A 22,034-nucleotide genomic window follows, 5' to 3' on the forward strand; every position below is an offset into this window, starting at 1 on the left:
CTTAATTTCCTCGTCATTCAAAATGCCGTGGAGTCTAGTCATTACTTCGTGAATTAGTGGAGTCTTCTCTGTCTACATGACTGCCCCAAATTAAACCGCGTAGAGTATTTGGTGCCGTTCACTCCGCTGAAAGATGAATGATCAGCTTTCTGAGATTATATATAGCATTTTTTGTATTCGTTGCCCTAAATGTGTAGCAGAGGTCTGCGATAGTCTTAGGAACAGAATTTAAATCATCGAGTTCTTTAAGTGTGAGATGGTCCTCCCCCTGATAGCCCATCCATCTCTCTTGATTACAGCGTAATAATCAATGTGAACCTGACTATCTCAGTCTCCAGGCTGTTTCTGTCTAAAGTTGTGTAGGATTGTGTCATTCTCTCTTATCGCTGGCTCTTTCCTCTACAAATTCAGCCTCGGATGTGATTTCTTCTGGGACAATGCATGCCTTGTTGGTCTTAGAGGAGTCGTTTTGTGTTTGTTGACGCATGGCTTTGCGGTAGCTCCGTTCAATGCAGCATATCCAAAATAAATGGGCTATATTAGACAAAACTTCTAGCTTGCCTCTGGCCATCAGTCTCACATTCATGTCTTGCTGTCAAGACATGAAGTGTGGGTTTCACAGCTTTTTGGTCTGTCTCTTACTTTTTCCAAGCCTGTTTTCTGGCACTGACATACGCTGGATGTTCTGCACTATTTTGACCAGTCCTGAAGCCAGCCCGTTATTTTGGTTGCTGTGACTCCCCCCTCCTGTTCTCCTCAACTCCACCTGCTTCAGTATATGGGGGAAGGTCTGGAAATCATGGGTCCACACAAAGGGGACACATGGGTCTGACACTACTGGAGAAAGTCACAGCATGAGAACCACAACTGCCCCATGGCAGTGGGGCAGAAGGTGTCTCCTTGTGACTTGAGGTGTGAAACAGAGTAGACAGTAGCAATTGAGGAGGAGGGCTCCAAGAGGAGCAAGTGCTGATAACAGCCACGATGTACTTCTCTCAGTTTCTGAGATATTTCAGTGTTTAGGTGAGAAGAATTGTTAAATAAGCATCTAGATTTGACTTTCATAAGGGTCAGAGATGTCAAGGTCTAGAGTTCTGGCTCACAATTTACTGATATTTGAATGTACTGTATGGATCTGTACTTCTCTAGTGGTCTCATCAGATGTTTCTGAAACTGTATCGATGTTTAGACCCAGAAGCCTCCACATAGCCATTATCCTCCACAAAGGAGACTTTATTTTCCCCCATCATTTTTTTCAGAAATCTGCTCTTTTCCAGTTTGTATTCCTTAAAATTCTTTGTGAGCATATAATGGTAGTATGATTTTTTTTTTTAATGCTTCAGCATCCATCCACTGGGTTTGCCCTTACAGAGCTGAAACAAATGAATTCTAGCATGCAGATGTTTGCTTTTGTAGCCTTTCTTTTCCCTGACTTCCACTGTAGGCCGACAGACAGATAAACTTTAAAAATTCCTTGATTGCTATGAATCTCTCTCCCAGCCTTGCCAGTGAGGGTTAAAATTACACCCATTGTTGTGCTGGGTGGGTGGGCCTCTGACCTTATGCCATCCATTTCTAAGAGTTTTTCAAATTACTTGCTCATTTATTTTTTTAAGTTCTTTATTCTTTTAATGGCATATTCAGGATGTATTTGCCATCTTTTTTTGCCTAAACACTTTTGATTTTAATAAGGTTTCCTTCAGCAGTTCTGCTGACCTCCTGGTTCCTGCAGAAACATGAATTTGGAAAGTTCAGCAGCAAAGCGTTAACCCCCAGTGTACAAAACCCACCAGATTAGAGTCAGTTAATTAGTGAGATACTTCAGTGGTTTGTATTATTTAGACTGTCTCAAACACTGAGAAAAATATTAATCATGTGCAAGTATTGTGATGTTTGTGCTTGTTTTGTTTTTATTTGCAGAAATTACACTCAAATACAAACCTATCCCGTTTTTCTATTAACATCCTCATTAAAATGGAGCCCCTGTCCAACATTCAGTGTCTGTATGAATGTCTATGTGCAAATCCTCGTATCCTTGCTAATAATAAACTTTCACTTGAAAACTCTTGTTCTTACTTTGCATCTTTCTGTGACATTGGAGAAGAAATTCACAAAAGGGGGGCAAAATACTTACTAAAATTCCGCAGTTCAAGCAGGAAGGATCCCCCCCACCACAGGATGGATGTGCCATCTTAGCTCTCCTTAAGGACTTCTAAAAGTGGTCAGGGCAGAGGTGCCCTGAGCCTCAGAAGACTTTTCTGAAATTGCCATATTTGTCTTTCCTTTTTTATGTTCTTTCTCTTTTCCCCTCCTCCACCTCCCCTCCTTGCCATTACTTTTAGCTCACTTTTTTTTTTTCACAGACCTGTTCTTATTCTTTCTGAACTGTCTTACTCTTACTTCATTCAGTCTCCTTGAAATTCCTTATCTTGTGTTTCTTTGCTTTGTAGAAGTGTTACCAGTAGCTGGTACCGCTGCAGTTGGAACTGACTACCAGAAAGCTGGCCATGGTGTTGGATGACAGAGGTTGTGATCCTGACTGGGCCTGAAATTAGTGTTATTGCACTTAATTCCAGTAAATCAATTTCATAAGTGAATAAAAACATTAGGGTGCAGTGCAGGTATTGCTGCTTTGCTCCCTAGTTACAGGCCAAAATGACACTAAGATTTACAGGTTCCTGTGTTTTGTTTGAATCCTCCCTTCACTCCAAGCCCTTGTATCTGAATGATTTCCTGTGCTACACATTGCTATCTCTACAGGTGAGCATGACTTTTGTATGAGAACTAGATAAGGAGACCCAGAAGAAGATGCAGTTAATCTTATCCTTAAGCCAGGAACCATGCTGGCTCTGCAGTAGGCAGCTTTTTCTGCATACTCATCCCAGAAGAGCACTGGGATGAACTTCAGAGCTGAGAGTATAAACCTGTCACTTAAGATTGGTCTTGAAATACAGGAGGGCAAGAAGTGTAAGAAGAATAAGTAGTATAACACCAAACCTTTCTTTTACCTACTTAGAAGCATGTGCATGCACCTGGTACTTGCCTGTACTTGGTTTTTGCTGCGGTGAAGGGGTATGTTTGAGTGATCTTTGTGCTTGTTGATACTTTCATGAGCATTTTTGCTTCATTTCTGAGTGAAGACAGAGTCTGGCTCAGCATCATGAATGAGTGTGACACATTACAACCCTTCAGTTTCTGGTAGGCATCACTTAAAGATAGATTCAGTTATCAGAGAAACGAAATTTTGAAATCTGTGTTTTTCTACTCTACAGATCACACTTATACATGAAAAGAGGAAATCTCTCAAGCTGCTTTTCTCTTTCCCCTCCCATTTGTCTTGAAAGCTCACTTCCACTCTAAAAATGAAGATGACCCTTGAGGCCTGTTAAGTTTGGGATGTGGTACATTATGGGAAGGTATTTCAGTATCTTTCTGTTTCAGAGAGATCAAATCAAAAAGCCGATTTGCCACACAAGGTTTTTTGGGAAGTGAAGCCACCTTTGTGTAAGGGGCAGCAGTTCTCTGATGAGGTAACTTGCAGTTTAGGTCAGGAGCAAACCAATTTTTCTCTTATCCAAGCTCTGGCTGCTATAATCTAATAATAGGTGAACAAGAGTACAGAAAGGTCTGTTTATGAAAGTGTGTTGAAAACGGCATGTATTTGAAAACTAATTTTGAACAAGTGACCCTGAAGTGGGCATCTGTACTTATACGTATATGTATTTAGGTTTTGTGGGTTGTTTTTTGTGTTTTATGTGTTGTGTTTTTTTTTTTTTTTTTACTGAGGGAGGTTATTTTTCTGAGTGCCTTGTTACCATGTCAAGGTTGAGCTAGCAGGCTAATACACAAAGCTGGCTTCATGGAGCTTTTATGGGGAAACAGCCTTGAGTGTGTCACCTCTGATGCACTTTGCTTTTGAAGCAGCTGTTTCATTTATTCTAAGGGTCGCTTATTTTCTGGGACTGTATTTTCATATTCATATTACTGTGAAAGGGGAAAGAAAAGAAAATGTTGCAATCAGGGGACTGCTTGAGTCAATAGGTGGAAGAATTTGCTTTGGTGGAGCCTCCTGCAGTGTTTGCTAGAGGGATTGGTTGTTTCTTTACCTCTTTGTTTGGGAAAAAATGTTATGGAAAAGCTTTTATAGCCACTTTGTGGAAAATATGTTCTATGGCAATGCTTGAATAATTGTGCAGGGATGCCTGTGTGCAGCTTAGAAAGGAGGAGCTGGAAAAATGAAACAGTTAAGGACCTAAAAGAAATCTTCAAATTACCTGCCGTCCCCACTTGATAAAGGCAGGGACTTGATAAAGGTTCAGCATGGTGCTTACTGCTGCACTCCACCTGCCTGCTGTGGATCATCCTGGCTTGGGCACTATATCTCGCTGCACCCACGGGGTGCAGGTGTGCATGCAGTCATCTTTGCACGTGGTCTGTTATGAAGGGCAGTCCTGGGTGGCTCAGCCTGCTCTGGTCTCTGTTCATTGCTTGCATTTCCCATGTGGTGCTTTCCTGAAACAGTGTTTCTGCTTTGGTTCTTCCTTTGACACTATTTCTCTGGATAAAGGAGTGACTGGGAAGTGCTGACTGCAAAGTGCGTGTTTTTTTTCTTTTGTTTTTTTTTTTTTTCTGTAAAAACACAAAGAATATGTCAGTGCAAGATGTGCACACCATTTTAATGACATAATGTTCTTGGAACACAGTAAGAAAGAGTCAAATTGTTCTATCAGATTTAGGGTTAAATTTAACAACAACAACAACAAATTACTGAAATGAGGATCATTCTTTCCCAGAGATTTGTGCTTTCCAGCCCAGCTTCCCCATGCAACACCCAGCTCAGGGCTAGAGATTGGCCTGACTCATAGAACCGCTTAGATTGGAAAGGACCTTTAAGCTCATTGAGAGCAATCATTAGCCTAACACTGCCAAGTGAACCACTAAACCATGTCCCTCAGCACCACATCTGTACGTCTTTTAAATACCTCCAGGGCTGGGAACTCCAGCACTTCCCTGAGCAGGCTCTTCTGGGGCTCGACAACCCTTTCAGTGAAGAAATTTTCCCTAATGTCCAATCTAAGCTTCTCCTGGCACAACTTGAGGCCATTTCCTCTTGTCCTATTGCTTGTCAGTTGGTTAAAGAGACTGATGCCCACCTTACTACAACTTCCTTTCAGTTGTAGAGAGTGATAAAGTCTCCCCTGAGCCTCCTTTTCTCCAGGCTAAGCAACCCCAGTTCCCTCAGCTGCTCCTTACAAGACTTGTTACATAAACCCTTCACCAGTTCTGTTGCCCTTCTCTGGACATGCTTTAGAACTTCAATGTCCTGCTTGTAGGGAGGGGCTCAAAGCTGAACCCAGTATTCAAGGTGCATCCTCACCAGGGCTGAGTGCTGATTCATCAGCAAGCGACCATGTGCTCTGTGTTTGCAGGGTATGTGGTAGGCTTGCAGCAGAGGGGTTGCTGTCTGTCACTTCCCTTCCAAATCAGGTGCAAGTGCTGTAAAAGGAGTGGGTGTTTTGTGGGTCAGTAGGCGCACTGCAGAAGATGAAGCTCCTGATGGGTGCTCTAGAGAGTAGGAGCGTAAATTGCTCCAGCTCTGCTGGCTGTGGTGTATTACAGCCATGGAGACTCTTCACTCGGTGAAGTTAGATGGATGACACTGGTGCTGTGAAAGTTGCCTGGTAGTTGGATAAGGATACAACACTGTTGTTCAGCTTGTTAGTGAAATATTTCATACTGGCCATGGGAAGTCACTCTGGCTGAGCATTGCTTTTCTCCTAAGTTTGATCTGCTGGGCAGAGCAGAGTTGAAGTTGTGCCTGTAATAGTCATTTACTTCAGTGCAAGATGTATAAAACATGCTGGTTCTGACCCGGGAACATTTCTCAGGGATAAATGGTTGTAAGAGGGTGTGAAGCAGTATTTCACAGTTTTTCGAGTAAGAATGTGATTTCCAGGCAGCTTAATAGAAGCAGGTGTGCAGCCTTTGCTGAACTTTTGTGAGACCCCATCACTTGGCTCCCATAAGCTGCTTTGGAAACGACAGCAACATGTCTGAGTTTCTAAAAATGTTGTCTTGAAATGCCATGTATTTTCACTGCTGCAGTAGAAATGTACCATGTGAGTAGTTTCTTTTCAAGCTTTTCAACCTCTGAATGGGGTTTTTTTCCCTTCCCTTCTTTCCCGTTAAATCTGCAACTAACCACCAGAGCTGAGCAATGACAGCATAAAGGCGTGTCTGCGAAGGCTGTGAGAGAAGTACATTTTTATTAGAAGAGCGTGAATAAGGAATTGAAAGATTCTTAGTTTAGTTTGAATGCACTAGTTGTCTGAGCCTTGCGTTATGCAGACTGCTCCTCAGAGTGGGTTGGTTTGTGCCCTTGGTCACATTGAGTACTTGAAAGGTAGGAGACAGAGTTTCCTTTTCTTTAGGTGTGGTATTACAACTACAGTGAATTATACCTGCAGATCAGACGTTTATAAATGGAAATGGTAAAACTAGAGCAGAGTCAACTGAAGGGACAAAGCGCACCTTTAAAAGCTAGTTCAGTGAAGACCCCAGGGTGGAAACCAGGCTGGAAAATCTGGCTCTGGTTTTGTCCCACGGTTGTTGGGACACACCTAAATATTACAAATGAATGTGTCATGGGAAGGGGAGTGGGTTTGTGAGGAATGCTTTGTATGTGTTTATCTTTAGCTGGGAACTCAGGTTGTTGCTTTCTTCTGAATTCTTGCAGGTGAAAGTGATGGTAAGGATTTGTCCCTCTCAAGGAGCACATGAAACATCTGAATCCATGTCCTTCCTGAAGGTAGACCCACGAAAAAAGCAAATCACATTTTATGATCCAGCAGCAAGCGGGCCTTCCAATGCAGGTCACAGAAGAGGAGTTGTTGCTGTCCCAAAGATGTTTGCCTTTGATGCGGTTTTCCCCCAGGATGCTTCGCAGGTACTGAAGTCACTCGCATAAACCTCCCGAGTCTTCTCGTGGCCTGATTGCATGAAGAGTTCTTTCTGTTTCTGGGGAATTTTATTTGAGCGAGTTGCCTTAATGCTTGGAAAAAAACAATGGTAATTAATAGACAAGTGGGTAGAATCCTGCATTTTCAGTTTAGCTGAGATGTAAATTTAAGGAATAATGGCTGGGGAGATGGATTTGCTGGCTAAATTATGTTCCTGCAATTTCTCTTGTTAGAGAAAGACACAGAGCCAGTTTGAAAGTCACTTTTCCATCCGGTTAGGTTTTAAGCCATTTGTCACTGAAATAAGGTCCTTCCCTACTGCTTCCAATGGGAAATGAACATGTGCTTAATGTTAAACTAAATGCTGTTGTTAGGAGAAGAGATACAGCTAACCCTGTGGGATTGCATTACTGAAACAGTTAGGGAGCATTTAGACTTTCCTCTCCTCTTTCAGTTTGTTGATACAGTTTTTGACTGATTATTTATTTATCTTGATGGTTGTGCTGATGATGGTGCGTGCTTTTCTTTTGGCCTGTAAAAGGGGGTATTTGTGCAGTAGTAGACCCTGACCTGAAATCTGATATGCAGATGGGATGGCAGGTATTTGAGGATTGTGGGCTGCAGTATATTTGCTGAGATTGTACTCATGGATATCTGAAATTTCCTTCTGGGAAAAGCCTAAGTTTCAAAAAAAAAAAAAAAATCCTAGAACAGCTTTAAAAAGAAGAACAAATTCAGCAGCCTGTGAAGAACAATTCCAAGTTTGAACTGCTGAAAAAAATTAGGGTGAAAAATACACCATAAAACATCCAAGGTGAAAATGATATATGAATGCTGATAATACATGATGAGTCAGTTCAGAATCCCGCCCTCAGATCTTCTGCTAGGATTTTTAAAAGTTTTTTGGGTCCCAGACTAGAGATGTGGAAATATCTATTAGTTTCTAGTGCTTGGCTAAAACTTAAGATGGAGAATAACCTCTCACACACATCAGTGCCCAAAACTACTGGTAACCACGTCAGGAGTCAGTTTTTAGGATTCTGCATAAGCTCAAATGGAGTCTTCGTGCAGAAAAATGCAACAATGCTCTCAGAATTAGTCCAGGACTGGAAGCGGCTTTTTCTACTTGTGTTGCCAGCACTGCTGCAAGGTGGCCGGTCACAGCCTGCTGCTCTGCTGGTTTTGGCACCAGTCCTTCAGGTTGTTGACACCTGGTTTGAGCTAGGCTCTTCCAAGTCCTTGTGATGGACAGTTGGGTGGCCTGTTCGAGGTATATCTGGATGATGTTGGCCAGTGCAGCCACTTCTGTGCAGGTGGTGTTGCTCAAGGCAAGCTTGTGGCCATGCCCCTGTAAAGAGAGTCTTATCATTTCACTGTAGTTACATATTTACACCAACCCGCTCCCCTGCACCCAGTTGCTGTGCTTAATAGATCATCTTATTGTGTATTTGAAATCTTCACTGACGTGGATAAACTGGTTTTAGTACACTCAAATATTTTATCAAGTTCTCTTTATTGATGATAATATTTCCCCTGGAAGAGAGAAATGTGATACTAGGAAATCTTATTCAGGGATCTTAATGCATTTTCTCCAGCATGAATGTCTTTCTAATTCCTGTGAGCACTCTTGAGTAGCTTAATTTCAGTGGAGTTACTGCTATTGCTGAATAGTCTTGGCTAAGCTATTATACCAGCAGGGTGCCTGGCTGGATAGCATTCAGTTTGGTACATTAGTCATAGAATCAATATTGCAAGAGAATTGGTTTAATAGAACTGAAAACTATTTTAGGCTGTAGTAGCATATTGTATTATTTTTTTAAAATAGCATAGTTACTAAAATAATAGGACCGGTGCCATAAAAATGGGGAGAATATTGTGTCTCAAAAAATATTGAGTCATTCATGTCATTGCAGAAGAGTAGTAAAAACCATAGTAGTATATGCTCTTTTACTTATTTGTCTGCAATCTTTCTTTCAGGCTGAGGTATGCTCTGGAACAGTAGCAGAAGTAATCCAGTCTGTTGTGAATGGTGCAGATGGTTGCATATTTTGCTTTGGTCACGTCAAGCTTGGTGAGCTCCCAAATTTGTTACAGTTAATTACTATGTCAGTCTGGTAATTACATGCTGTCAGCTCCTGGAACAATAAACCTGGAGTATATGAATAGATTAGAATTTCTTTTTAATTAGCTTTGCAAACTTATCATGGTTTATTTCTGCACCGGGATTGTAAGTTTTAATTTGAAAAGGTAAAACCTAACGTCAAACTAGCTTATTCAAGAGCAAGTTTATATAAGTGCATTGTGATGAAGATCAAAAGATCAGAGATGTTTCTGACATCTCTGATTAATTTGCTGTGGGTCTAAGTTACAAAAATTGCAAAACTAATTGAATAAATAGTAATGTGTTAATTATTAAATACTTTGCATTTTTGCATCTGTTCTGTTCTTTCACATTGTCTGTGCAGGACATGGGATTGCATGTAATGTACAGGGGTGATATGAAGAGACACTATCTTGTACAAGAGGGGTGAATTAAGTTCATATTTGTCTTCTCATTCCAGGAAAATCTTTTACTATGATTGGGAAAGATAACTCCACACAAAGCCTTGGTATCATCCCCTGTGCAATTTCTTGGCTCTTCAAATTAATCAATGAACGTAAAGAAAAAACTGGGACTCGTTTCTCTATTAGAGTATCTGCTGTGGAGATCAGTGGCAAAGATGAAAACCTTAAGGATTTGTTAGCTGAAGTAGCCACTGGCAGCCTTCAGGACGGTCAGTCTCCTGGGGTTTATCTGAGAGAAGATCCAATATGTGGAACCCAGGTATAATGGTTATCACAACATAGATTTTTCTGAGCCTGACTTTCTTCTTCTTTTTATTTCCTTTTATCTGACAACAATTACGACAACTTTTAAGGCAGAAAAAAAAAATATTGCTTTTCATTTGTAAGCCCTTCTCCCGTGGCATACATATTTGTTTCTTTTAGTGCCCTAGAGATTTAGCCAGTTCAGCAAAAAAAAAAATAATAAAAAATGCCCCGTACTAATTAGTCATTTTCTTGTTTATATTCAAGCTTCAAAACCAAAGTGAGCTAAGGGCCCCGACTGCAGAGAAAGCTGCCTTTTTCCTTGATGCTGCAATTGCTGCCAGAAGTACCAGCAAACCTGAATGCGAGGAAGAAGATAGGAGGAATTCACATATGCTCTTCACTCTTCACATATACCAGTATCGCATGGAGAAGAGTGGCAAAGGAGGAAGTATGAACCCATATTGTTTAATTTTAAATGACGTGGTTTGGGGTTATTTTAAACAATGATTTGCCATAAACTTAAAAAGAAAAAATAAATGGAACCCTCAAGCCAGTCAAGTCACCTTTAACTTTGGTAGCTGTGGCTAATATCTGGTTTCCTTACTATTAATATTTAATTTGATCATTATCCCATGCTGTATTCATTATTTTCCTCATTTGAATACATTTTGAATACCAAGCTTGGCTTGAGTCCATGCAAGAACGTGATGTACAACTGGTTTTACCCTTTTTGTTTTAGTGTCTGGAGGACGCAGCCGTTTGCATCTCATTGATCTGGGGAGCTGTGAAAAAGTGCTGAGCAAGAGCCGAGATGGAGGAGGCTCTCTGTGTCTGTCTCTCTCTGCCCTGGGCAATGTAATTTTGGCCTTAATTAATGGTGCTAAGCATGTGCCATATAAGTAAGTGAATTATTGTCTGCATTATCTTAAATTTGTGGCTGGTGTTACCTTAGCAATGAATTGCATCAACAATTTACTCTTTACCTAAGATGAAGTTGAAGGAAGATCTGTCAGAGGAGTCTGTCTTCTTTTAAGGTCACTCCTCTATGACGGATACGTATATCTATTCATTTACCTGTCTATACACGTATAGATATACACCTGTCTACACACACAACTTTTAAAACGTCACAGGTAGTAGTAAGGTGAAATTCTTAATTACATGGCCAAAAGTTATACGCGTATTCGTTTATACTTAAGTTGGGTGAAATGTTGGGGAGGGTTTGATTGTTGAAAAAAGCAGGGGAAAATGGCCAAAATGTTTTCTTTCCTTTTGTCTGCTCTTTGTTTCCTGGGTTTGGAATTTAGACTGACCTCAGCCAGCTGGACATTAGTGAACAATTTCATTAAAATTTCATAGGATTTTATCTTCTTTTTTTCAAAATTTAAAAAATAGTATTGAAATTTCAGAAAATACTAGAGAGTTTATCAGGTGTGGTTGTTATTTCTGTATGCCTTTTTGAGGGATACATCTTTTCAATTAGAAAGAGGACCACCATGTTGCACATTTGTTTAGCAGAAGCAAACATTTAGGTGTGTTCCTTTGTGGAGTGTATGTGACAGTAATATTACGTCAAACACACCTGTGGGGAGCCCAGCTTAAAGACAACCGCCACATTGTAAACACCCTTACCAGAACTTGACCTTTAGTCCCTAAATTTAATTGCTGCTTGTCTTCATGCATTATAATTTTGTGCTGTTGTTATCAATCATGTCATTTTACATATTTATCTCGTGTTGCATCTCAAACAGGTGTCCTTTCTTTCTGTGTTAGGCAGAAAGGTAATTTCCCCAGGCTAGTTGCTGGGTTTGTGGATGGAGTGGAGGATGGATGAGTTAGAATAGGGAAGGGCAGATCCTCAACTTTGTCACCTACCATGATTTAGTGAGCAGACAGGATGGTAGGTCCCACATGTGAGGCCAGCTCCGGGAGGAGAGGGGGGAGCGATAGGAAGCAGTCTCCGGGAAGCCCTGGGAGATGTCTTGGAGGACAAAATGTCACCTGTCTTGTCAGCTTTGCTGTCTGTGGTGGAGGACTCACATCACCAGAAAAGCCTTCAGAGAGAAATTCTGCTTCCCATTTGCTATCTCAGAGCAGAGCACAGCAGGCAGAATGGAAAGTAGATTAGCTGGGTGGCACTGATAATGTATTTCTGATATCCGTTATATTTGTTTGGAGATTTCTTACCGTTTCTGTTGACTTTTTTTATTATTATCAAAATTGTTTGCATAGAGCTCACAGGTATAAGGTACTCGCAGCTTGTAGTACCTATCCAGGCACTAAGTCTGCTCAGTTAACACTCATGAGCTTTTTGCGTAATATGAGCTAAACCTGAGATAACTAAACTAGTTATCAATTCATTGTTTTACAGTTTTCTAAGTAACAAGTAAAATGCAAATACACAGGCAGATAAGTAAAATATTGGTGTCTTTGTATGTGTACATTTAGACACATTTTAAATGTGGTAAAATAATAGGAGAATATTTCTTCTCTACGTGTACCACACATACGTGTATCGTATGAGAGTGAAAGCACAGCTTGTGGTGTGATTTCTTTAAACCATCCTAGTGTTCTCATTTGTTACGCAGGGACAGCAAGTTGACAATGTTGTTGAGGGAATCACTTGGCAACATCAACTGCAGAACTACTATGATTGCGCATATTTCTGACTCCCCAGCCAATTATGCAGAAACTCTCACCACCGTTCAGCTTGCATCGCGAATCCACCGAATGAGAAAGAAAAAATCCAAGGTTGGTTCACAAATAAGCAGAAATTAATTTATTTGAAAATTAGTTTTCCTGACCTCGCAGTGGGGGAACGTGGGATTTCTCGGCAGTAAGAAGTAATACAAAATGCATAAAAGCTCAGGAGAGGAACTGACAAATGACTTGGCATAGAGCCATCATCCCTCCCCCAATGGTTAATCCTGAAATTCCCTTCTTTTTGTTCCAAACACGTATTCTTTCTTTGTTTGTATGTGGAAATATCTCAAAAGCTCCTATTTGTATTAATTAAAAAACAATGAGGAAGGGACAGAAAACTGTCGAGGAGACAGACAATGTGTAATATTTACTGGAAATTATCTGAAAAGGTGTGATCGTTATAGTACTCCTAATACAGTAAAATCTATGCAGCCTGACCTTGTTATTTTAATTCACTAACATCTTCCCATTAGATGTAGTTGTGATAGTATACACAAAGCACAGAGCATATAGCGAGCCCGACCTTTTAATCAATTATATGTACGTATATATATTCTTGTATGTCAATAAATATTAATAACTATTCCCTTATTGATCATTTGCAGTATGCATCCAGCTCGTCTGGAGGAGAGAGTTCGTGTGAAGAAGGTCATGTCCGAAGACCGCCCCATTTGCGACCATTCCACCCGCGAACTGTTGCCCTCGACCCTGACCTTCCTGTCCTGAGTATATCTAGTGATCCTGATTATTCCTCCAGCAGTGAACAGTCTTGCGATACTGTCATCTATGTTGGTCCTAATGGTGCAGCTTTGTCTGACAGGGAATTGACAGATAATGAAGGTCCCCCAGAGTTTGTTCCCATAATCCCATCCCTAAACAAGAAGAGAAGTAAAGACAATTCTGCTGTTGGCAGGAGTTCTGACAAGGACCATTTTAAATGCAACACTTTTGCTGAACTGCAAGAAAGGTTAGAGTGCATTGATGGAAGTGAGGAACCCATCAAATTTGCTTGTGGAGAAATCTCTGTTGTGTCCAATTGCAGTCCGGTCCCTGGAGGTACAGAAAATGCACAGTGTAAACTGATAAAGGAAAAAATATCTTCTCCTTCTGGAGGGCTTAAAAAATCAGTTCTGCAGGAAACTGCATCTCCCAAAAAAGGGCATAATCCTTTCCAGGCTGCTGCACCAAGGGGTGGCAATGGCAATTGTCATGAAAAGACCACACCTCACTTGAAAACGGAGCTTTCCAAGCCGCAGAGCAAAGCTGACAACAAAATAATAGAGTCATTAATGGAGGGAGAGAGAGAGACAATCACCGATTCCCTGCAGTCCTCAAGGTGTAGCCCTTCAAGGAATCTGGAGCAGAATAAGGTCACGGCTGATTGTGCCATTAAAGAAAAGTCCTTGTGTGTGAAGAGACCCTTGCCAAGCCCAGCACCTCCTCCTCCACAGCAGAAAGAGCATGTACCAAGTTCCAAAGCTGAGAATTTGGAGCTGGACAACAGCAATGCAGTTCGGACTCCTCCTGTGGGAATGAGCAAGCAGATGGCAAATAAACCTGAGCAAAGCCCCATAGGAAGCACGTTTCTGGTTGGCAGCAATGCCCAGAATCAGACAGGTGCGATAGAAGTACACAGCTTCAGGTCAGCGTTCAGAGGGAAATGTTTCGATCGGGATATACTCACCACCACAGTGACTTTGCAGCAGCCTGTTGAGCTGAATGGAGAAGATGAGCTTGTTTTCACTGTGGTGGAAGAACTATCCATTAGCGGGATTATGGATAATGGAAGACCTTCCAGTATCATTAGCTTTAACAGTGACTGCTCCCTTCAGGCCCTTGCATCGGGTTCAAGGCCGGTCAGTATTATCAGCAGCATAAATGATGAGTTTGATGCTTATACCTCACAGGAGACTTCTACTGGTGTAAATATTGATATTGTGGTGCCCTTTGCTAAGGATCCCTTTACCAGCAGCAGACGTTCCTCTATTAGTTCATGGCTTAGTGAAGTCAGCATCTGTACAATTGAAAGTGACGGAGCCCAGTCTAGTGACAGCTTTGTCGCACAGTCATCTTACAGCTGTAATAAGTCTGAGGAACCCTTCACCTTGGATTCATCCCATTTACCTGTCCCCCTGAAAAGTGCTCTGAACGACAGTGGATTTTGTTTCTCTGAACTGGAGAGTGACAGCTTGAGTTCCAGCAAGCTGTCCTCGGGCATCATCAAAAGCCCTCAAACCTCTGAAACTACCAAAGCATCTCAGACAAAAAGTGCTTTTTGTGTCACTGATCAGCCCATAAAAATAAAATTCAGTAATTCTCGTGATACATCCGTGATAGAAACCATACATTCTAGTCTTCCTAGGAAAACAAAAACTACCTCGTCTCCAATCCACAATAATACTGCCCTCAGCTATAAAGAGCTGCAGAATCCACATGGTATGTTTGAAGATCCCTGGCTGTTGCGCACTGATTATCAGTTGGAAACAAAGCCTGCGGAGTCACTGTTGTCTCCAAAATCCCATGCATTTGGTACTGAGAAGCAGCCAGGAAAAGCTGCACAGTATTTTGATGCAACATCCAGGCCAACGAAGTCACAGACTATGCTCGCCTGTTCTCAAAGGGTTGTGGATGGTTGTGAAATGGCCTGCAAATCCTCCAGCGGAGCTGCCAAGAAGTCAGAAGTTGCAATGAAGATGCCACAGCTGAAGAGAGGAGCCACCACGCTGGGAGTGATGCCAGTGTCACACACTAACAGTACTTTGTCGGAGGCTGTGACCCGAGGAAATTTGGATGCTCCCTTGGCCACTGGCAGCTTGAAATCATCACTGGGAAAGAAGAGCGCGCCACAAAAGTCTACCATGTTGCCCAGGCCAGGTGGACCAACACCTCCGACACCTCCTGTACGCAAATCAAGTCTAGAGCAGAAACCTGTTGGTCTGGGTAATGGTGGAGGAAAAGCCTCCAGCCTGGACTTTGCTAGAGCTGCCACGCCAAAGGCTGAAGATGAAGCAGATTTGCGGTTGAAAGCTGGATGTTACTTCAGTGAAAGTGCCAGCAGCAAAATGAACCTGAAGGGGGACCACTCTTTGCCCAAGATGACATCCAGCTTAAAGGCAAAGACATCAAAGAGCGAAGCTGTGCACCGTTATGGGAGCCATATGTCCCTGGAGAGGTGTGACAGCCTGACGTCGGTCGGATCCAAAGCAAGTGTGGCGAGGGAGAATGGGAGTGTCAGCAACAGCCGGGCAGGGCGATCTGTCCCCAGGCTGGGGGTTCCCCCTGTTACCTCCAGTGTGGGTTTACCACCACCCATCACAGCCCCTGCGCCCGGTAAAAGCAGTCAGGCAAAACCCACAGCTAACCAGAAGGTGCAAACAAATGGGAATAAAAACCGGAGCCTCTCTGCCAGTGGATCAAAGTCTCTTAGTTCCTCTGTAAAGTCCCTGACACAGCCGACAGGGAAGGGCTCCGGCATGGCCCCGGGTGGGAAGGTGGCCCCACGCTCTGTGCAGCCCGTCAGCTGCAAACCTGGCCGAGGGACCATCATGGGGACCAAGCAGGCCATGAGGGCGGCCAATAGCCGCGTGAATGAGCTGGTGTCAGGTGGCTCTGCCAAGGTGGGCCACTTCCGAGGCTCCACTGACTCTGACAGCGGCAATGACAGCGGCATTAACCTCAGTGATGAGAAGTCACAAATCCCGGTGCTGCCGTCTCCATACAGCAAGATAACGGCACCGCGGCGGCCCCAGCGGTACAGCAGCGGGCACGGCAGTGACAACAGCAGCGTCCTAAGTGGGGAGCTGCCACCAGCCATGGGAAGAACTGCTCTGTTTTACCACAGCGGAGGCAGCAGCGGCTATGAGAGCATGATTCGGGACAGCGAGGCCACCGGCAGCGCCTCCTCAGCACATGACTCCATGAGCGAAAGTGGGATGTCATCGCCAGGCAGGATGAGGAGCCTCAAGTCCCCCAAGAAACGATCAACAGGTGAGAAATGAAGGGGAAGGTGGCCAGGCGTCCACTGGTGCTCTGCTGCATCCCTGAGGATGGGGGGTTTTCATGGTGTCTCTGACAGAGAGGGAGAGGAGGTTTGGAGGAACTCCAAGTGGGGAGATGGACTGTCTGCACCCACTTGTGTGTGCGCATGTGACAGCAGCTACTTGTCCTTTATTTCACTTCAAAGCTGCAGGTGTGAAACAGGTGCTGTGGCAGAGAGGGCAGGAGAGGTCCTGGGTGCCCTAGGGGTCTGGCATCCTCCCTGTGAGGGCAAAGGCAGCAGGTGGCTGCTAGCAGACAGGGGCCATTCCTTCCGTCCTCAGCAGGGTCAGCGATGAACGCAGCACCAGGCAGCTCAAAGTAGGGGGGTTTTATGGGTGGATTGGAAGAGTAAGGGTGCTGGATGGGCACTGATGAGTTCTTGTGAGGACCAAGTCAGTGTCAGAGAAGACTGGTGAGAGAAGAGCAGTGAGGAGAGAAGCTCTACTGCCAGGCATCCATGAAGGAATTTCAGTGCAATGGGGTAGGACTGTAGTTTAGAAACAAGGGAATAGGCCTGGGAGGGAGGAGTGTTAGTGAATTAAAGAGGGTGTGCATTAGACAGGCTTAAAGGTGGAGCAGTAGGGTGAGAATGTCAGATGCACTGACTCTTATGTCAGTACTACCAGCTAATTGGAAAATTATTGTATCGCACTGTAATAGTGTTTTTATAAAGAAACTTTGAAGTGTACACGCACATACTATAAGCAATAAGAAACTGATGGGGGAGTTGCGCACAAGAGGCAGCGCCGGCTCACGTACTGTGCCAAGGTAGACGTGTCTGACAGCGCCGTGCAAAGGTGGGCATAAGAGCCAGCTCCCCTTTCCTGCTCTCTGGGGCCTTTCCTTATTGCTTTCGCAGGTGGTGCTTGTGTAAGTGCCAGCTTCAAAATCAGGCTCATATGACAGCTGTTAGGGTGTTCATTTTTACTGATCTAGGTTGAAGTCCTGTAGTATTGCAAAGAATTGGTGGCAGTCGGTGCCATGTAGCTAACGACTAGCAGCTTCATTCAGCAACCCAATCACACTAACTGTTGGAAATACAGTAGGAACTAATACCAGCAACGTGCTGAATCTGAGCTTTTGGTTGGAAAGCAGTAATTATTGCAGCCCCTCTAGACACCCGTGATGCTTGATGCTGGCAGTAAACCAAATGGGTTAAACTGACACAGATCTCTGCTTTCTGGTAAAAGCAACTGAGTTGCTTCAGCAGGTGATGAATCATTTTGGTAACTTAGTGCAACATTTGCTGCAGTTCTCTTTTCATAGCGTATCAACCTCTTAAACCTTTCCCACAAATCAATATTAACAGCTGTATAAGTTGCACACATATTGAGAAGGCATTACCCACTGATGGATTTGTATTTAGTTTTGCCCCAGGAAATGCTTATAAGGTCTTTAAAAATGATGAACTATTTCTTTTTCGAATTGAAAATGCTCTGTATCAGTAAATTATGTATTACTTTTGTGGTGTGTTGTAGACTTTGAGACAATAATGTTTTATACATGAAATGAGGTTTCCTGGGAAGTTTGTTAAATATTTCTTACAAGAAATGTTTGGTGCAGTCTAATTATTAGCCTAAAATATATTGTAAACTTTCCAAAGCGTTACAGATTCTTGGAGTAACTTACGTTGCTCCAAACTGTGTTGGAGTCATGCAGCTTCTGGATGGATCAGTAGGACAGATCCTACTCGTATGTATGTCATTGGATACCTTGGAGGCTCAAGCTGCAGCTTGGTTGGTTGCTGCCTTCTGAATGCCACAAAGGCAATGAAAACTGCAGGTATTTAGCATCTTCAAGCATTGGTAGTAGTTTCTGAAGGAACTGTTTACTCTTTGCAAAGATGTAGTATGATGAGAGGGATCTTAGACTTGCTAGGCTTTGACAGGAGGAGCAGGAGATTTCCATATTGTCTGCCATTGTCGGTATTGTTTTGAAATTTCTCACTGTCTCATTGCCATCACAAGGAAGTGAATACCAAAGAAAAATTAATCCAGGCAAAATATTTTTGCAAGGAAAGAATAAAGAACTGATGCTCAGACATCTGCTTTGGGAGAGGAACTGCTGTTACTCCCACCCATGAATCAAGTAAATCATACTTTGTCAAGACAGTAACTCAGTTAGCAGCCTGAGGGTTTTTTACTAAAAGGAAAAGATCAAGGAAAGAATTTCTTCTTAAGCATCTTGAGAACCTAGATCTTCCTTTAACTCCTTGCAGTGCATTCTGCCGACTGTTAGTTTCTTAGAGTCTGAGGAATGCTTGTCTTGTGTGTTTTAGGGCTCCAGCGTCGTAGACTGATTCCTGCTCCATTGCCAGATGCTGCCTCCCTGGGAAGAAAACCCAGCATCACCGGCCAGTGGGTTGATCTACCACCTTTGCCAGGCACTTTAAAAGAGCCATTTGAAATTAAAGTTTATGAGATTGATGATGTGGAACGCTTACAGCGACACAGACAAGAAGAAACTGAGGTCAGCACATATTTTACAACAACTGTAGACAACTTAAATTACAGTATACAGGAAGAGTCCTTGCTTGAATGCCAGAATGGTGTTCAGGAAATTAATTGTAATTAAAGCACTGTAATTATTAATTTTACAATTCATATGTTGGGGTACCCTTAACACAGAAAATGAAAATGATTGCTGTCTAAAATTAATTGTGTCTAACATGACTGATGGTATAAATGGAAGTTACCGATGAATACATTATGAGAAGACTTTATAACCTTACCCCGGCTGATGAAACCTCACAGGCTCCCTCAATGATAGGGTCATTAACTCTTTATGTAAATGACAGAGTTCTATTAAATCAGGGATACACTGAGTTTAATTTACTTGTAATTGGAAAAAAATTCAGCTAATTCTATTTTGGAGACCAGAATTCTATATTCTTCTGATGCCTTTTCCCCATTTCTTTCATAATAGCCTTTCCAGGATGTTGAGAAGGTAGGAATGCTTTTAAGAAAATAAGAATTCATGTGTTTCAGGATTAAGTATAACTCTAACATTATTATTAGGCTGTGTTTATGATTTGCACTGCTGGAAAAAAACTACAAATGGTAGTAATTTCAGGATGTATTAAGAGATGTTTGCTAATTCAGAGGAGCGCAACAAATGCTCAAGTGATGTAGCATGCTGTTCCTCTAGATTAGAATCAATTAATGTAAACTTCAAACACCCCCCCTCCAAATACCCACCAACCCCACAGCCAAATAAAACAGCTCACCTGCTAACTCTTACGAGTAATAAGCTGGGAGCAATTTATATCAACCTGTGGGTGGTCAGCTCATAACAGGCAAATTCATGAAATGGTCTTTCTGTGTCTTAAAAGGGTCTGATGTATTTCCATACCAAGCTGAAGATACTAGAAAGGCGCCAGCAGCGAATCAGAGAAGTAAAAGCAAAGCATGAATTTTTGAAGGAGGAGTTGGAAGAGACAAAGTGCAGGCTGATGATGGATCCAAATAAGTGGAAAGAAGACTGTAAGTATTTTGCAAAAACAGCGGAATGATCTGCATGTAACACTCTTTCAGCATGTGAGCTGTCCCACTGAAAAAGACAAGCACTTGCTAAGATATTTTAGTGAACTGAGCCCTAATATCCTCTGTGACTCCATTTGTATTTCTGTGATGTGGGATTTGTTCAGTGCTGAGTAGTACCGGAAACGAACAAAACCCCCTCCAAATCGACCGGAAGAGAATGTCAGAACAATACAGTGTCTCACTGTGATGCTTGTTAGTATTAAATATTTATATAACATTTTTTTTCCTTCTTTGGAAAGAAGGAAATTTCCATATCCATGTTACAGCTGGGAAACTGAGGCACGAGATTTGTTCACAGACTGAGTATGGTGCTAACTGGTGCCTTGAGGTAGTTTTTCATCTGCTGAACAAAGTGAAAACATTTTCTTGGTTCAAGGGAAATAAAATTGTGCCCTGCATTATTGGCTCCCTTGTGAAAGAATTATGTTTTGCTATAAGTTGTTTCTTTTACTAATTTTTTTTTTTTGTCTGACAGTTGAAGTGGATCCTGATCTTGATAAGGAGTCACAGGAGTACCTGGAGGCACTGGAACAAGTGACAGAGGAACTGGAGCAGTGTGTTAATTTGTGCAAGTCACACATCATGATAGTGACGTGTTTTGATATTGGAATAACAGATACGCAAGACGGAGTAAGGGAAGTGGAGGTTTGAAGAGAGGGTTTTCAGGGGACTGAAGGAAGTGAAGCTGGATCGTCTGACATGAAGAAAAGAAGTAAAGTAGCTGGGAAGTGAGGGAGGAAAGGAGAAGACTAAAAAGCAACAATGAATGTTTTAAGAGAAAGAAACAGCTGAGGGATGGGAATGTTCATAAATCATTTGGTGCCTCAATGTGACCTGAACTGTACAAAGATAAAAGTAGGATCAAGTATTGCTTCTACCAGAGGGATGTGAAGAAACCAAGATGTTAATTAACAAACGAACAAACAAGCATACAATGGAAGTGCCTTTAAAGTTCATTTGATTTTCATTTTTGTATTTGGTGCTAGAATTAAAGCCAGCAAACCTAAGCAGACCACAAAATGTATTCCTACAAAATATTTTATACTGTATAGTGTATTTATGACTATATGTAAAAAAAAAATCAACATTGTAGCAAAAGCAATAAGTAAATTATGTTTTCATACCTGAACTTGCCTTCTTGTTTCATAGAAAAGCTGTTTTATGTAGCAGAATTAAAATTGTATTATAATTGTTTTCTTGGTTAGGGTTCGAGATATTTTTATGAACATTTATCTATTGAAAAGGTGTATTATGGCATTTTGAGATGATTGTTTTACCTTCAGGTTTTGTATTATTACTTTTTCAGATCAAAATAAATGTTTGTTTTCCATTTTTATATATACATATATAGATATATATTAACTGCTTACCTACTTCCTTGGTTACTAACCTCACTTATCACAGACCTGGTCTTTTTGGAGTCGTAAACTTAATGTGAGGAGGTCTACAAAGAGCACTGTGGTTTGTTTTGGTTTTCTTTTTTCCTCTCTGACTGCAGGAATTGAGAATTATGTTTATTACCAAAACCATAAAACAAACAAAAAAAAGGAACAAAAAGTTTTTGTAAATGTTAAGTTAGGTCCATATTTTTATATAGTTTTGACTATAAATATAGCATTTGCATTTTGAACTTTTAAGACAAATAGTATATCTTTTTACAGTTTTTCTAAGGAAGGCAAACCCTCAGGATCAAGTTTATACATGCTGCATGAGATTTGTGCTTTTTTGAAGGAGGCCACTTAAGTGTGGAAACTATTGATAAATTGTTGCCAAACAAATACTTTTGAAAAGGTTTAATAGTGTATGTAATACCACATTTCATAACGAATCATATTTTCTAATCATCTTCCTTTTTATGGTTTTTTCAAGTCCTTTGTACAAATATGTATTATAACGGCTTGCTTCAGTTTTTATCTGTGAATAAAAGATACATCTATTGTTATGACTGCTTCTTGCTGTGTATGTGATTTTAATGTTCAGA

The 22,034-nt window shown here is 41.7% G+C and overlaps 1 protein-coding gene across 1 annotated transcript in view; it reads left to right on the forward strand.

The window, feature by feature from the left end:
- KIF26A (kinesin family member 26A) overlaps positions 1–21,066 on the forward strand; it is a gene marked incomplete at its 5' end in the record, with an annotated part of 64,452 nt that extends 43,386 nt beyond the window's left edge. The window contains 10 exons of the mRNA XM_010138323.1: positions 6,737–6,946; positions 8,937–9,030; positions 9,521–9,783; positions 10,035–10,218; positions 10,510–10,669; positions 12,359–12,521; positions 13,079–16,460; positions 18,790–18,980; positions 19,843–19,993; positions 20,529–21,066. Coding sequence (XP_010136625.1) covers positions 6,737–6,946; positions 8,937–9,030; positions 9,521–9,783; positions 10,035–10,218; positions 10,510–10,669; positions 12,359–12,521; positions 13,079–16,460; positions 18,790–18,980; positions 19,843–19,993; positions 20,529–20,704 — 4,974 coding nt within the window. The remainder of the gene's footprint in view (positions 1–6,736; positions 6,947–8,936; positions 9,031–9,520; positions 9,784–10,034; positions 10,219–10,509; positions 10,670–12,358; positions 12,522–13,078; positions 16,461–18,789; positions 18,981–19,842; positions 19,994–20,528) is intronic.
- Between the last annotated feature and the right edge of the window lie 968 nt (positions 21,067–22,034).

Source organism: Buceros rhinoceros, unplaced genomic scaffold (genome assembly GCF_000710305.1).
Source record: "Buceros rhinoceros silvestris isolate BGI_N320 unplaced genomic scaffold, ASM71030v1 scaffold966, whole genome shotgun sequence".
Taxonomy (NCBI): Eukaryota; Metazoa; Chordata; class Aves; order Bucerotiformes; family Bucerotidae; genus Buceros; species Buceros rhinoceros.